Genomic DNA, 16,557 nt, shown 5'->3' on the forward strand with positions numbered 1-16,557 from the left:
AGGCAAAACAATCGTGGAATGTCCCCCCCTCTCCAAAGTGACGTCGCGCGCTTCCTCCGTCACCCCCCCCCCCCCCACCCACCATTAAAAGGTGCCTGACGCGCGGGGCTGCTCAGTGTGCGCACACAGGCACTGAAAGGTCGTCCTTGGTTCATCTTGGTTCTTATTTTGCACCCCACACTCCGTACAAAAGAAAAAAAACAACAATTCATTAGACCTCTCTTGAATTCATCTGTTTGCTCGTAACGGGAGGGAGCACCTGCCCGGAGGATACGGAACCAGAGAAGCGGGAGTAGGGGAGGAGAGGTTCCCCGCCGAACGCGTAATGGCAGCGGGGAAAACCGCGGCTTCCTGACCCGCATCCACCTGAGGCTTCTTTTGACATTTGTCTTATTTGCAACTTCTCCGTCGAGGGAACTTTTGTCATACGTACGGAATTTGAAAGCCAACGACTACCTCGGACGATTATTTTTCATTCTGGGAGAGGACTTTGTTGAAGCTTTTGAAAAGGATGATGCTGCTGTGTGCCTGCTTCAAGTTGGCAATTATCTTGAATTGGTCGTCCTTCATAAGTGGTAAGAAGCCGTTCATTATTCATCTGAAGTCATAAGATTTTTTTTTTTTTTTACAACTGTCTGAAAACCTTTTGACATATACACGCTAAGTATGAAATAAAATAAAGGTATGGTTAAGGGATCCGGTTTTTGGTACAATTAGCAACTATTCTTTTTGAAAGCTAAATGGAACCCAAAATGAGTACCATTTGGCATTCAAAAGTACTATTTAGCACCCATTCTTAGTTGTCAAGGATGCTAAAAAATATTTAAAAAGCGGTTTGTTTGCTTGTCCGTATATAAGGCAACTACTTTTGGCAACTATTTAGCGCCCATTCGATTTTGAGTGCTATCGTAGCCAACAATGTACAGCTGTTATAGAAAAAAAAAAAGGAAACCGCTGCTAAACGATCCATTCGTGCCATCAATTCTTCAGTGAGATGCATTCGTCATTTCTGGGTTTTCATCTGAAAGTCTTGATGATTCTGACGCACTCAGAGCCCTCTTATTTGTTTTTTGTTTCATCTTGCAGTGGTCTCTTATTTTATTATTTTTTTCCAGCGTTGCATATTTATTATGTGTGATTTATATTCCTGGGTTTTGATTTTCGGATTTGTGTGGGACAAAATTACATTTGCACTCGCATACCACACAGTCCAAGTCGGATATGCGAGTGTCATTCTTTTCGCTTCTTTGCCATTCCACTAGAAGTAGCCCTGTCCCATTGTAACTGTACTGATTCATTTAATACCCACTGACAGTCAGCTATGTAAAATCTTTTCATGTAGGGCTATTTGTGTGAATGCAGGAATTGATTGATGGCCTCCCCATTTATAGTGGGAGACATTTCAAATCAGCACATTCCACACAAAGTGAATGTTTGTTCCAGCTATTGTTAAGAGGATTAAACGCCAGCTAACGTACAGTGTGTTTCTTCTCCGTGGGGCCAACTCCATGTCATTGTCTCTCGGGACGTGCCACCGATGATAACACGGAGTGTAAAAAAGGTGGATGTCCTTCCGCCATTAGGGCCAACGAGATAGACACACGGCGTTTCCCAAATAAACAGCACATCCAAACAAAGGAAACGCTGTTCCTGCTCACACCTTAAACCGCACACTGTTGTCCGCGATGTTATTTGGAGGACATTTCCTTCACCGTCCCCACACAAAGGCGTGGGAAAGACGCAAGGAGGAAGCGGACGTTGGAGCTGAAGGCAGGCAGACTGCAGGGAAGGTCACGGATGTGTGACATGCTACCTGAGCAAAGAATTCATCCTGGATGTGCTTGCGCTGTACTCACAAGGCGTGATTGACAGGAGAAGAGAGGGAAGGAGAGCGTTGTTATTGCACAGGAGGTGCCACTGACAGTTCGAGCAATTAGTGAAGGAGCGGCAGGCTGTCTCAAGCTGGTTTAGTGCACTGCACTGTCACTGATGCTGATGCGTCCTGATATTAGACCAGGGGTGTCCCAACTTTGCCCGGGGGACCATTGTGGCCAGTTGCAGATTATAATCGCATATTAAAACCAAAAATGTTGTTCAGAAGGGTTAGAAAAAAAATTGTGCTGGTGTGTGTTGTATGTTTGCGTGCGCACACACACACAATTACATATGACATATTTCACACAGAATTTAACAAACATTACAACTTGATGCCGCAGTGAATGTGTGCAACTCTAAATTCGTTGTTTGCCTGTTTCCTGGGAAAATTCATTTTAAAACTTTTTTTTAAATCTGTCATACAGTTTACCATGGTTTGTAACTGAATCTCTCTCTCTTTTTTTAATCAGGTCAAATATTTGCAGTAATAATGTGAGAAGCTGACTTCGATGTTGTGCCTGGCTTGTTTGGGCGCGTTTTTGATTTGCACTTTGGACACTTGAGACGGTGGAGTGGAAAATGGGAGTAATGAGAGGTCATCCAAGTCCAACAGAGGCTCAATGCTCACCGGCAAATATTACAAAAAAAAAAAAAAAAAAGACACCAACAACAACCCCCCCACCACCACCACCACCACCACACACACACACACACATTGATAGACACTCTCCTGGATTGGGATATTTGCCAGGATGTGCTGTGATGTTTAACGATACAAATGACTCTGCGCTTCTCTTATTATGGGATGATTGAGGCGTCTGCTCCAAACTGGGCTTGCAATATAGCCTTTAGAAATCCCGCATGAGATTTCAATTTGAAGGAGCTTCCGTGTGCCTGTGAGTTGTGATTCTTGTACAATGCAAGAAGAAGCCTTTCGGTTTGGTTTTTAAGAGTTTCATCCATCAAATTGCTGTTTGTTGGCTTTTGGACGGCCCTTCGCAACCCCCAGATGTTCCTTTTTTTTTTTTTTTTTTTTGCCTCCAAATCTCTGAAGACTAGTTTGTAGCTAATAAAACAGCTCGCTCTCTAAGTGTTGTCTTAACCTTGCCGCTGGCAAAGGGGGAACATTTGAGATTAATAAAAAGCAAAAATCCAACACACGTGGGGTTTGCATAGATTGAGCAGTTTGGCAGCCGATCTGAAGTGGCGTCCAAGGTTCGAATTTGAGTATTGACCTCTTATTTTCAGACTGCTTCTCTTGAGACTCTCTGCCCGAAAGGTAATTTGGTGCAAGATTTCTTGGGCCAGGAACTGCTGCGCGGCCACCTCGTAGAAGCTCTTTGCTTTGTCGGGCTGTGTGGGTTTTCTTTTAAAAAACGATTTTTCTCATAGCAGCATAAAAAAAACCTGGTGGGATACAATTTCAAAGCCTTTTTTTTTTCTTGCCGATTTTTTTTTTAATGATTCAAATTCTTGTTAACAACAATCATCTTTGTTCATGTGGCAAATTTAGAAGATGTTTCTTTTCATTTTGCTGTTCCTTTAGGCATTTTGCAACGCTTCCAGAAGGTCAGCGAGGCTGAGACAGGATGTGTGTTGCCATTTGCTACCGTTTCTCAACAAACATCAGGGTCGCCATTTTTTTTTTTCTAACTCTATTGACTCTTCCCTCTTTTGTTAATAATGTCACTGACCCTCCCCTTTTTCTATGTCTACTCTTTGAAATGAGTGGCATGCCGAAACAAAAGCGTCACCGGGCCACATTGTTTCATTCACCTTGATGGTGCCGTTGGAGACGACGTGTAAAGGAGTGACGGGAAGTCCTGACATTATTCCCCATTCTTTGCGGTTTCCTGAACGGTGATAGTCATGTGATGGTGAGCAATAGTGGCTTTTACTGGAGATAAGTCGGCTGACAACTCCCCTGACACACTGACTTTGCTGTTTGGAAAGAGAGTCGTGAAAAAGTAGCTAACAAAAAGGCCTTAATCAAATCAAACTACAAATTTAAGCTAGGGCGAGGGTTTCAACGTAGGTTTTTAAACCAGGCTTATCGTTTCAAGGTACGGTTTTAAACTAGGGTTAGGGTTTCGAATTAAAAGGTCACTCATCTCTCTTTAGTTGCCCTTTTACGCGTTTGTTGCGTGCCTGTCCTCTTCTTCTATTGGCTCCAAATGAGAACCAGCTTCGGGACTCTTTGAACCGACACGATAAGCACAATTTCTGGCATTTTCTTCTGGCCGTCCGCCGGAGGAACGCGGGGCACACAGCTGTTGCAGGGGGGTGGGGGTCGGGGGGGGGGTTAGGGGGTGAGGGGTGTCTGCACCCTTTTGTGGGAGTCAGTGCTGGCTGGCTAAGCAGCGGCGCAGGTCGAGAGTTGGGGAGGTGGGTGTTGAGAAGCAACGGCGGGGTGTTTTCGTTCTTTGGTTTAGCCGCGCTCCCAAGGGCCCCCGCCGATTCATCCATCTGTAGCCAGTTACTTTGGAAGACTCTTTGGCAATTGGCCCGTTTTATGAAATGAGCGAGTGCAATTCAAGGTCAAGTTACTTTTTTTGGTGAGGTTACGTATACGAGCAGATGTCTCACTCTTTACATGACTCGCATTCTATACTCGGAGCGAGAGCCAGATGCGTTCTTTTAATTTTTTTGTGCTCCCAGGATCCAATTATTGTTTGCTCTTACCAAGTTGTCATTTTCCAGCCATTCTTGAATATGCAGATGTGAGGCAACACGTTTGTGTTTCTCGCAAGTTAGCAGTCAGCAGCAGATTTTTTTTTTTATGAACTAGTGAAAAGTATATTCTCTCATTGTTTGCGAAGGACAGAAACCTTGATTTGCATCTTCCATTCCACAGATGAAAGCAGCAGTTCTTAGCGCACAATTGTCTCTTTTCCTCTGCGCGCCCTTGGACAATAAAACAATGATGTTCAAGTATTTTGAAGGGAAACCACCGCTGTGTTGTACTACCACCGTTGGCACAGTCAGCTGTTTTTTTTCCCCCCTGCATGACAGCTGTTCTGAATAACAGTCCAACTCGAGGCAAATGTGCGTCCGCTGTTGTAGCTGCAGGTGTAAATGCGCATGTGCGTCTATCAGCTTATTCATAGGTCAGAGCGCGTCAGTCCTATTGTGTAATTATTTTCATTCTTGATTCAAGGCTACGACGAACCTCTCTCGCATGTTGTTGGTCGACTCAACAAAGTTGTTTTGTCAAGTGGAAGGCTCCGCAAAAACAAGGCACTCTGATGTGGAGGTCTATGACACCCTCCGGACCTTAAGGTGGATCATGGTGTTTCCCAAAGCGGAGTAGACACGCAGCGATTTTTAAAAAATGTAACAGACCTCACAGATGGTGAGGGAAGGGGAAAAAAAAATCTGGGGAAAAAGTGTGCTCTTATTGTTTGTATAGCGTGCGGTGTAGACAAGGAACATGCAAACAGACGGAATATTTGAGTGTGTTGACAGGGTGGACATTTCTGGCTCATATTAGCATTCGATAAGCACATAGTGGACCTTCCACAGTTCCAGCGTCTTTGAAGAAAGACATGCTGACTGAAAACCTCAGAGGCTTTGTTCACCCTGTCATGCCCCCTGTGACCCGAGAACATTACAAGCTGTCCACTGTAGTAACCGCTGTCCCTGAAAGTGTTAATCGAGGCAGTTAAACCACCACGACAGAATGGGCAGGCAATTTCAGGAAAGAAACCATTCAATATGATGAAAAAAAAAAAACATGCAATAGGACTCATTTAATCAAATGACATTGTGGACAGTATAACCGTGCAAAAACTTTTTTGATTTTGCATCATTTAACCATTTCTACAGGTGTCTGTTTGGGAGTTGCCAAAATTATACAAAATGAAGGAAACACTTTAAAATACTCATTGTACTGGCATGTATGCAAGTGTTTGGCCACTTATAATACCGTATTTTCCGGACTATAAGTCGCTCCTGAATATAAGTCGCACCAGCCATAAAATGCGTAATAAAGAACAAAAAAAACCCATACATAAGTCGCACTGGAGTATACGTCGCATTTTGGGGGGGAAATTTACTTGATAAAGTCCAACACCAAGAACATACATGCCATATTGAAAGGCAATTGAAAATTAAAATAAAATAGAAAACAACACGCTGAATAAGTGTACAAGAGTTATTCAGATAACTATAGCATAAAGAACATGCTAAACAAGCAAACCATCAATGTAACTCCAAATCACTAAATCCAATGAAATCTTCATCCTCTGTGTCATTTTAAAACAATTCCACCAACTCCGGAGTTAGAAGATGCAGCGCTTCCTCTTCTACGTCGCTTACGTCAGACTCATCGTGGTTTTATCAACACAGGTCTAGAGCGGCCTCTTGTGGTTAAATGTGAAAATAACATGTGAAATGATATAATAATGTGTTAATAATTACACCCATAAATCGCTCCAGAGTATAAGTCGCACCCCCAGCCAAACTATGAAAAAAACTGCAATTTATAGTCCGGAAAATACGGTAAGCTCTCAGAGTTTCATTATTACGTGACCTTCTCATGATGACTACGATGACACCAAAGGAATTTTACCATGAGGTTGCTGGATTATTTTCGGAGAAGTGCTCACTCACTCAGATTTAGATAATTTTGTGAACTTTAGTTTGAAATAGGCCTTTTGTGTGGATGGATGATGGTGTTTCTGCATGTGTGCTTCAGGATATTTGGCTGACGAGCGCTTGCCTAAAATCTGGCCTTCCGAGAATCCAATCGTTATTCACCAAGGGGACCCTCTTCATCTCACATGCAGGTAAGTGCCCCAAAAATCACACGTACATTGAAAATTAAACAAAATGTAATTGTCTTGTGCTCAGTGACCAGACTGTGTTGCAAATGTCCTTTTTTAGACTTGTTCTATGGCAAAAAAAAAAAAAAAGCCCCCCGGGGAAATGACTGAGACAAGGCCTTAGGGCAAATAGCTTCAATGAGACTGGAACATTTGATGGCGGTCCAACATTTATCGGTCTTGAGGGTTCCTGGGACCGCTCGTATCTCTGAGCCTTCATCATTTTGCAGGGCCGCAAGGAATGTCCAAGAGCATGGACAGTATCTCTGTAATGCAACGCTTCCCTATAAGGCCGTATGCTTGGACAGCTGTCCTATATTTTCTGGTCTTCTGTCACTGGATGAGAGAGGCGAGAGGTTGTTTGACCCAAAATTCTGTAGGCAGTGGCCGTGGTATGCCAGACATGTTTGATGTTCCTCTGGGATTCCTTTAATGAGAATGTTAAAATTGGGTACTTGTGTGGAAGGAATGTGTGAGCTCGAGCACGCCGTTTGAAAGAAACACATTCCCATGTGAAAGTTCACCTTATCAGATGACTCGAAATCAAGCAAAAGCTGTCGCAGGGGCCGCAATTTCCCCGAGAGCAGATGCTGATGCTGCCATCCTGAACTAAAAGGCGTGAAAGTTCATTGCCAGCTGCGGCACTGCTCCTTAAAATAGATCGCCGTCTGTAACGTGTTAAGGATTCCGACGTGAGTCTTTCTTACATTCGGTTTGAAGAGGTGACCGGATACAAATACTTGACTACGGTACTTTGGTAGACGCGTATTTAAATGTATAAAATTGCTTCTGTCCTCTACCAGGGGGCACGGCCAGCTGCACTGGACACTTCCAAAGCCGGTGGGATCCCGACGTCTCATTTCTTGGGAGGGCATGAAAGTGCAGCGGTGTGATTCCAGACATGCGCCGCACTGCAGCAAACTGACAATCACACACTTGAATGCCAGTCACACTGGGGAGTACAGTTGCGGTTACTCCAGAGGGGGGTCCGACCACGTTGCATCCACATACGTCTACGTCGCAGGTGAGATGTTAATAATCAGAAAATGTGATTGACAGCCCTTGAAAGCCTTAAAAAAAAATAAAAATTCAATACTGGCATTATTCCCACAAGTCAAATAAACAGTGGTAATTTTCCACCATGAGAAAGTCAATTCCAAACCGTTGCAGGGATAAGAATCGTTTCTTGAATTGTTTTCTTTGTTGGGAGGTTTGCCCGTTGGTTTTTGTCAAAGTCATGTAAGAGCCCCGATGAAAGAGCAGTGTGAGGTTCTCACAGGGTGATTGGGATCTGCTGACGCCAGTCTAGAGCCTCACGGTGTTGAATGGTGCTTCTTGACAGACAAAATGTAAAGCGTGTGTGTGTGTGTGTGTGCGTGCATTTTTCAACCTTATAGCAAAGAAAACAACTGTGATATGCCCCATGAAATCCTATGAATTACCATTTTGCCTAAGCATATTTCATAACATTCAAGCACATGTGCTATGAACAGTTAACACTTGGTTAAGAATAACAAACTAATTTCACAGTATAACACAGTATTCTGATAAATATTGTGTTAGGAATGCGAGTTAAATCCATCGGTTTTTAGCATGTCATGGGGCAGCCATTTTGCCACTTTCTGTCCACTGCAAATGACATCACAGTTGCTTGGGGCTCAGGTAATGACCAATCCTAGCTCACCTGTTTTCTGAAGCTGAGCCATGATTTACATACAAATACAGTGTGTGTATATATACTATAATTCAAAACACGGTGGTACCTCTACTTACGAAATGAATTGGTTCTGGAAGAAATTTCTTAACTAGAAAATGTTGGAAGTAGAGACGCGTTTCCCATGTAAATGCCCTAATTCGTTCCAAGCCCCCCCAAAATTTAGACATAAATGTTTCCGAAAGCATCAAAATATATAACAAATACATGTTACAATTAGATTATTGCACAATAAATGAGAGATGTGCATAATGTAAAAAACAAATCAAGTCAAGATTAAAAATGCTGGTCATTTAACTTTTAACTGTGTCCTCATCGTTTTTTTGCCCTCATCAGTTCATGTTCTCTTTCAGAAGTGGATTTTGCCAGGCGTTTTGTAAAGAACTGATCCAAGTGCGTTTGCTTTTGTCGGCTTTTAACAATCCTTCGGAAATGTCCAAGGCAAAAATCAACATAGTGAGCGATCGCCCGAATGGTGAACACTTTCTCTGGGTGATTCACATTTACGTAAAACTATCAGATCGCCTCATGGCTGGAGGGGCGAATGACGATTACGCTGCATAGACACATATATATCTGTCTATCTATCTCCACACATAGACACATACGGTAGAGGTCCCTCCCCAGTAAGATGCTCAGTAATAGCTACTGGCAGAGCAGCTATAAGTATGTTGCATTCAGGAAACACAGAACCTTTCGTATCTTGAAATTTGTTTCGTAACAAGAAGCAATATTTTCCTGTTGAGATGTTTTGTAACTTGAAAATTTCGTATGAAGAGACGTTCGCAAGTAGAGGTACCACTGTACAGTACTATACTGTGAAATTACAGTAGGTGCATTGTTAAATTCATCCATTTATTGTCCGCATCGCTTATCTTCACGAGGGTCGCGGACGTTCAAGAGCCTATCTAAGCTGACTTTGGGGGTGTAGGTTCACACCCTGAAACTGGTCGCAAGGCAGACACGGAATTGACCGTTATTTTACAACAAAATTCTTTATGTGATTGCACGGGAAGCCCTAGACGCTGATTGTGGTTTCCTGCTCGAGCTACTGTTTCGCAAAGTATCCCTTCGAAAACAACACATGGAACAAGTTAGCGTTCAAGCATTGTTCCAAAGGAGATTGTGCGAGGCAGGACAAGGAGTACAATTTTAGTTCGGACTCAGACAGTTTTCCTTGGATTTGCTTGAAAAGCCCGGTGGACAAATAAGCAAGCAACACAATTTTGTGATATTGGACAAGGCAGACTAAACAAATTAACCTTTTGAATGTGTTTCCTGATGACAAAGTCACGCAGCCTCCTGTGCCTTTGTTTAGTCTGACGGCCTTTTCACAGTCCTTCAGCTGTTTGTTACATCATACAATAAACCCCCGTTTAAAAACATCCAAAAAGCAAAGCGTTTTTTTCGTCACCTCTGCTTTTCAAGTCTAGAAGTTTGCATCCTTTTTCTCCCCTTCAGATCCAGAGCAGCCATTTGTGGAGCCCTATGATCAGACACCTTACGTCCTGTTCATCCACAGGGATCAGTCCAGCCTTGTGATTCCTTGCCGTACATCGTCTCCCAGTACTGTTGTGACACTAAAACAGGTAAGGCCACACCCACACCCACACCCACACCCACACACACACACACACACCCACACAGGCTCATATTCCCACAGATTATCAGCCATGTAGATTGTGGTCATCTGCAAAGGTTGAATCAAGGCAAACTGGGCTGTTCTTGTTTTTTTGAAGACAAATTCATTCGCCTCATTCAAAGGAAAGATCGGCCCTCATGAGTCGTTTTTGTCAACGGCCGATTGATATATGAAGGTTCTTTCATAACCCCAGTGAAAAACAGCAACCATCACACTGTTGGCGAACACTCGAATGGACTACACACACAAGGCATAAATAGAGGGACCCCCACACCTAAATTTAAAACTGAAGCAGCGTTTTGGATGAAAGGTGAAACATCTTCAACAAAGGAGAACAGTCCACTTGCCTTGAATCAACCTTTGTGGATCTATCAAGGATGCATGATTTTATTACTTTGTGAATTCACATATTCGGAATCGTGCAAAAATAAAAAATAAAAGCCATTGCTCACTTCAAAAACATCTTTCACGATCACGATCGGTAGGAACAACGACAACAACTGCAACTTTGTAGGGGACCTTCTCTGCCTTTTCTTTCTGCTTTCAATTACGCTGCAAGTCTTCCAATAGATCTTACACAACGTGTGGTACAACGCGGTGCTACACCAAAGACACACAATTCTAAATTTGGAATTGCCTGTGTTCAGTAATAACCCCCTCCAAAAAACCCAAACAACTTTAAGGATCTGTGAAAAAGTGGGAGCGCGAACGATAAACCGCATTACAGCGAGGGTTCATTGCACAAAGCTTCGGAGCATTTTTACTTTTGTCACTTTGTGGTTCCCACAAAACCAGTCTTAAAGAAACACAGAAACAAGCATCAGGGGAAACGAAGGGAGTCAGTCTGTCTGCTTCCTGTGCGAAAAGGAAGGTGGTCCAAGAGTGTTTTTGCTCAGAATAGAATCTCCCGCTAAATTTGGCCCTTTCAGGAAATGCAAGACAAAACCTGTACGCACTGTGTCCAGTCACAGGAAACAACAAGGTAACCTGCCCGATGGACTCTTAACTTTTGATACCATTTTCCTTGGATGCCACAGGAACAGCAGTCCTGTGAAACCTCTGAGCTTGTTGGTGCTCGGTACCACTCAGCTGTAAAGCTGCCAATCACTGCGCTATTTGTGGCACTGGTTTACCACTGCGTGACTTTGTGCCCACTTGTGGACAAACAAGCTGTCTTGAGATGGAACAGATAATGGTGGTGTGACCTTCCTGCCATTGGTAAATCAATGGTGCTCCTCCTTCCTGCTCCCTTTCCTTCCTTCCCTTGCCTTTTCGTCGAGCCTGATTTCTGGCATCACAACAAGCAAGAGCAAGCACTTACAGTACAGACTTTTTTTTTCCACCATAAAAATCATACAGTGAACCCTTGTTGATCAAATAAGCAATTGCAGGTGAAAATCTGCGATATAGAGAGACTCTGTAAAAACATTTAACTAGTTTTACCTCCTCTACATGCTTAGAACACATTTAAATTTGTTAAAACACACTGAAACTGTCACTCCCAGTTGACGTTGACTGATTTCAGCACATAAAACATTCAGTATTTAAACACCAAAATGTTAAAAAAAAAAGCAAGACATATGTTTTTTTTTCACCGCACCAATCTTAATGCTAGCATGTAACTTGAAACGTCACAGATGGGCGAATAAAAAAACGTGCGTTTTGGTGAGGGTAATTCTAACAACTGCGACTTCAACACACCCGGAGCAGCAAAGCATGCAAACAGAACAAAAAGGAATGAACCACTGTCAATGCAACCACCAAAATGTTCAACCAAACCGTCTATCATTTCATCATACATAGTGTTTGTCAAACAAACGTCTGCCAGGTTAATGCTAACATCTCATGTGAAATGTCATATCACCTTGATTTACAGCTGTCACCCTCCTCAGAGAAGATTGACAATGAATGGGACCCAAAAGTGGGCTTCAGAATTCCCTACAGCCCCGAAACTGTGTACGACATGTTAATCTGCTCTGCCGTCGTCAATGGTCAGCAGTTTAGCTCCATGTACATCCCCAAGAGACTGTGTGAGTGTTTTGTCTTTTTCAGACAAATTAACTAGGAAAGACTGGTCAGAAGGAGGCGTCTGAGTCTCTCTCTGTCTCTCTCTCTCTCACGTTGACAGCACTTTTTCTTGAGAATGTGACAATCACCCCGGAGCGGGTCAGGGTGTTGGTTGGCGACACACTCTTCCTCAACTGCACCGGAGTGACCACCTTCGGTGAAAGAATCAGCTTTACGTGGGATTTTCCGAGAAAGAAAGTAAGTGAGACGCAGCCAAACTGCAGCGTAGATGGTTTTAATGTGCTCATGGAATTTTATTTTTTTTCCCTTGCCTTCAGGAAAACCGACATTTCACAAACAAGACCAAAGACAGCACCGCTCTTGCATTTACAATGAGCAAGGCATTAGTGTTGCCCAACATTTCCATGGAGGACAAGGGCTTGTATCGATGCAAAGCTGAGATTGCACCCACCAAACATAAGAATGCCACAGCGAAGGTCATTGTCTACGGTGAGCACGTGCCAATGTTTGACTCGAACTTTTAATTGTACAATGAATCTACCTTTATCTCCGGGGATATGTTCAAGTCCGGTGGGAATTCGTGATCAAGAGAGACCGTGTACATCACATATGTCAAACTCAAGGCCCCGGGGTCCAGATGTGTCCTGCCACATCATTTTAAGCGAAAGCAAAGATGACAACTTCAATGGTACTTGCTAAAATGTGTACCGACATTTCAAATGTTCACATGCAATACATCAGTGACATATTGTAAGCATTTTCTTGTTACCAAACCCCTCATTATAGTTACTTCAGCAGTAGTTGAATAAAACGTTATTCTTGACTACTTTATATAATTTCAGTCATCACTTTAAAAAGTGAAATGGTAGACTTGTCGCCTAAAATCACCAGAATAAGAAGTGTGCTTGCTCCAAGTTGCATATTTGTCACCCACAGTCAAACTTTACAGTAAAACTGACACACGAAACAGAACAGAATTACTCGTTTATTCAAACAACATACCGCAATGCTGTCCGCTAGCTTAATGCTAACATATCTGGTAGCTTAATGCTAACAAAATTAAAAAAAAAAAAGAAGAAAAAATACCACCAAAACATAATCGAGCGATTAGAAATTAGCATGCGGTAAAAATAAAGCCTCAAACAACTGCTAAATTAACACACATGCAGCAGCAATACATACAAGCACGGTAATATGACTATTTATGCTATGTGTTTCTTATTTCAACTGCGGAAACGAATTTTACTGCAGCTAAGTAGGAAACCTCTGCTTGTTCATGATAGGTCTTCCAGTAGACGTGGTACGACACTGAAGCTACTCAACCCTAAATTCGGACTTGCCTGTTGACTGTAAAAATACATTTTAAATTGATATGCGTCATTAGGGGCTACGGTGATGAACCGCGATATGCTGGGGCTTTACTGTATTTGATATGTTGCCAACTTCTAATATGTTTTGTTTCAGAGCACCCTTTCCTCAACATCTCACACAGGCACCAGGCTACAGTGGTTGTCAGGGAGGGCAGAAAGAGGCTGGTGTTCGAGCCCAAGGTCAATGCCCTGCCACTACCAGATACATTGACATGGCAAGTTGTGGTTTCTACACATAAAAGTCGACTGCCACCTCGCTTGTTTTCCTAGAATTGACTGATTTGTTTGACTCCCAGGTATAAAGACGGAGTCCCCATCCTGAAGAATTCCACCTGCTACAAGATTTCCGGTTACAACTTGATCATCTCCGATGTGCAGCAGAAACACGACGGGGTCTTCACCATAAGCCTCGGAAACCAAGCCCATCGCCTGTACCGGAACCTGAGCTACACGTTGGAAGTTGAGGGTAATCTGCTACTACTACACTGAACTGGAAAAGAAAAATAACTGTACTGTAAAAGACAAATATATTTTGTAATTTATTTTTTGGTCTATTTATATTTCATTTACCTCAATGGTCTCCAGTAGTTAAAGATCTCTATATTGGCTAATGAGTAAAGTTAGCTAGTACATGTTAGCCTAGCCATCATGTTAACCATATGCGTTAAAACCAAGCCCATGATAACTCAAGGAACATTTACGTTTTGTGTTCAAAAATGAATTCAACCGCCTTGTTTTGCTTCTGTCGGGTGGACATGGAGCTCTTGAATGCTAATATTTTTCTCACTTAAGTCATAAGAGGCACTTTATACAATGTAACGATATCCCTGTTCTCATATTCACCATTGAAGTCGTTTTGGTCGTCATCTGCTGCTTTTGTGAGTAGCAGAGTAGGCAGAAGGTGATTTCATCTTGTCACTCCTCCAGCATTACTTCAAACAACAATTTCTTCTGATTTCATTTTGTCCCGAGGCGTAAGAAATGTGTGTACAGGAACAAAGTATTTATACTCCGTTACATTACAAAAGTGACTGGACGGCAGGTAGCAGCTTTAGTATGAGAGGAATTATGTGTGCTTGTTGATTCCAGAAAAAGATTATGTCAGTGCCATGGCAGCTGTTGTTGATTAGTGGGGCTCTTTGGTAGGGCCTTGGCGCAGAGTGTAAACTCAAGTGCTCCAGATCCCCCCCTGGGTTCACAGCAGCCTTTGTTTGCATTTTCACCACTTGTACATTGTACAATACAAAAACAAATGTGCTGCTTTTATACTCACAAATGTTGTCAACATGGCCTGTGCAGGGCTTTTCAAAAGCAACATCGGAAATTTTGGGGGCGTAGAGTGAACCCCCATTTATCGCAGGGGACATGTTGAACATCCACTGCGAAAATAGACAGGTTAGCATCGATGTTCGAGTAATTATATATCAGGATGTCATTTCATTTTGAGTATCGATCGATACTAACTCCTGATCAAGTACCTCTGCGATTTGTGACAAAAGAAAGAAAGAAAGAGCAATCTGACTGTTGCACTAAAAAATAATTATATATTTTTAATGATCTTATCTGATCTTAAACTTAAAATGACGTCATCAGCGCAAATTACTCATTTTATGATCAATTTGGGACAAATCTTACAACAAACCTTCTAAAAAAATGACTAGATTAGCACACGCTTCAGCAACACGCACCTCTATGCTCTGTAGCACTTGTCCTTCTTACGGTCATGAGCTTGACTAAGTGTGGGAGACTGCAAAATGATTTCATAGCATTCTTCAGATATCAAAGTGCCAAAGATGTGAAGGAAAAATTTATAGTGTCCCATGTCACATCACTAAAACGTATTGGAGTGACATAAAATGAAGTGTACAAATAAACACTGACGGGAGGGATCCTGGTTTAAATTAAGAAACTATGTCAACGTCGTTTATCAGATGTTGAGCATTGACAAAATGCAGCACACAATCAGAGGTGGCAAAAAGTACTCACATTCTATACTAAAGTAGAAGTGTATGTGTTTAAAAAAAAGTAGAAGTACTCATTCAAATCCATAATTAAGAAGTATAAGTATTTGTATTTGGTTGCTTTCTTTACAAATGACGACGCAACCTAAAAAAAAGACGCAAATAGAGAAAAGGTCAAATAGAGTAATCGAGTATTTGGACTTGGTTACTTCCCACCTCTGCAGACAGAGAAAATGTTGGTGGCAATGATGCTGCTGGGCTGGCCGCAGCGAGGGAGATTTATGTTGTCGGTTCAATCTGCGAGAGCGGTCAAAGGCTACGCCACAACGTCAGAGGTGACGCGAGGATCTTTGTACGTTGCCGATTAAAGAGCTCGCGTCGACTCACTCGTCACGGCTGCGGATAGCGGCGGGGTCACGCTCTGACCCTGCCGCCCCAGGCTTGCCCATCATCCAGCCATTCTTCCCCTCTGCATAGCGTCTACAGGACAAATGGTGTCAGTGGCACCGTCTTCACGGCTATCCATCATGACTGTCGTTGCTCATTAGAAAGACATTATGAGATTCCGGCAGTGGATTGGGCTGAGGGTGGGGGGGGGGGGGGCGTCATCTAACGCAGGAATGTTGAAACTTTTTTAAAACGGAGGGCCACAGACTGAAAAGGCAAGGAAGTGCAAAGGTTGTTTCACGTTGCGTTTATGAAACATGCTCAAACCAATTCATGTTCAATTCAATTATTGTATGGGTCAAAAGAAGCAAAGCAGTTTAACATCCAGCCAGCCACCCATCCATCGTTTTATCCTTACGACGGTCACGGGCGTGATGGAGCCTAACCCAGTTGACTTCGGGCAACAGGCCTTGTACACCCTGAACTGGTTGCCAGCCAATCATCGGGCACAAAGGACAATTTGGAGTGATTATATAACCTACTCTGCAAGTTTTTGGAATGTGGGAGGAAACCGGAGGACCTGGAGAAAACCAACACAGGCACGGGAAGAAAATGCAAACTCCACATAGGAAGGCCCGGGCCCAGAACCGAACCCATGACCCCTGCACTGTGGGCGAACATGCTAACCAGTTGAGACCGCATCGTTGTAGTTAAACACATGAAAAGAAAAAATGTACATGAGACAAAAGTCCAAATT

The 16,557-nt window shown here is 42.8% G+C and overlaps 1 protein-coding gene across 2 annotated transcripts in view; it reads left to right on the plus strand.

Annotated features, from left to right (window-relative positions):
• The first annotated feature begins 401 nt into the window (after window positions 1-401).
• The window catches only part of kdrl (kinase insert domain receptor like), a 56,624-nt gene continuing 40,468 nt past the window's right edge, over window positions 402-16,557 (plus strand). For both annotated transcript variants that reach the window (XM_086101244.1, XM_086101245.1), the window contains exons 1-9: window positions 402-575; window positions 6,572-6,662; window positions 7,502-7,722; window positions 9,874-10,001; window positions 11,931-12,084; window positions 12,183-12,319; window positions 12,400-12,571; window positions 13,547-13,667; window positions 13,749-13,918. In XM_086101244.1, the coding sequence (XP_085957370.1) occupies window positions 512-575; window positions 6,572-6,662; window positions 7,502-7,722; window positions 9,874-10,001; window positions 11,931-12,084; window positions 12,183-12,319; window positions 12,400-12,571; window positions 13,547-13,667; window positions 13,749-13,918 (1,258 nt within the window). In that variant the 5' untranslated portion in view covers window positions 402-511. The remainder of the gene's footprint in view (window positions 576-6,571; window positions 6,663-7,501; window positions 7,723-9,873; window positions 10,002-11,930; window positions 12,085-12,182; window positions 12,320-12,399; window positions 12,572-13,546; window positions 13,668-13,748; window positions 13,919-16,557) is intronic.

The sequence above is a fragment of the Hippocampus guttulatus genome, chromosome 2 (genome assembly GCF_054856545.1).
Source record: "Hippocampus guttulatus isolate MCC_2025c chromosome 2, RoL_Hgut_1.0, whole genome shotgun sequence".
In the NCBI taxonomy this organism is placed as follows: Eukaryota; Metazoa; Chordata; class Actinopteri; order Syngnathiformes; family Syngnathidae; genus Hippocampus; species Hippocampus guttulatus.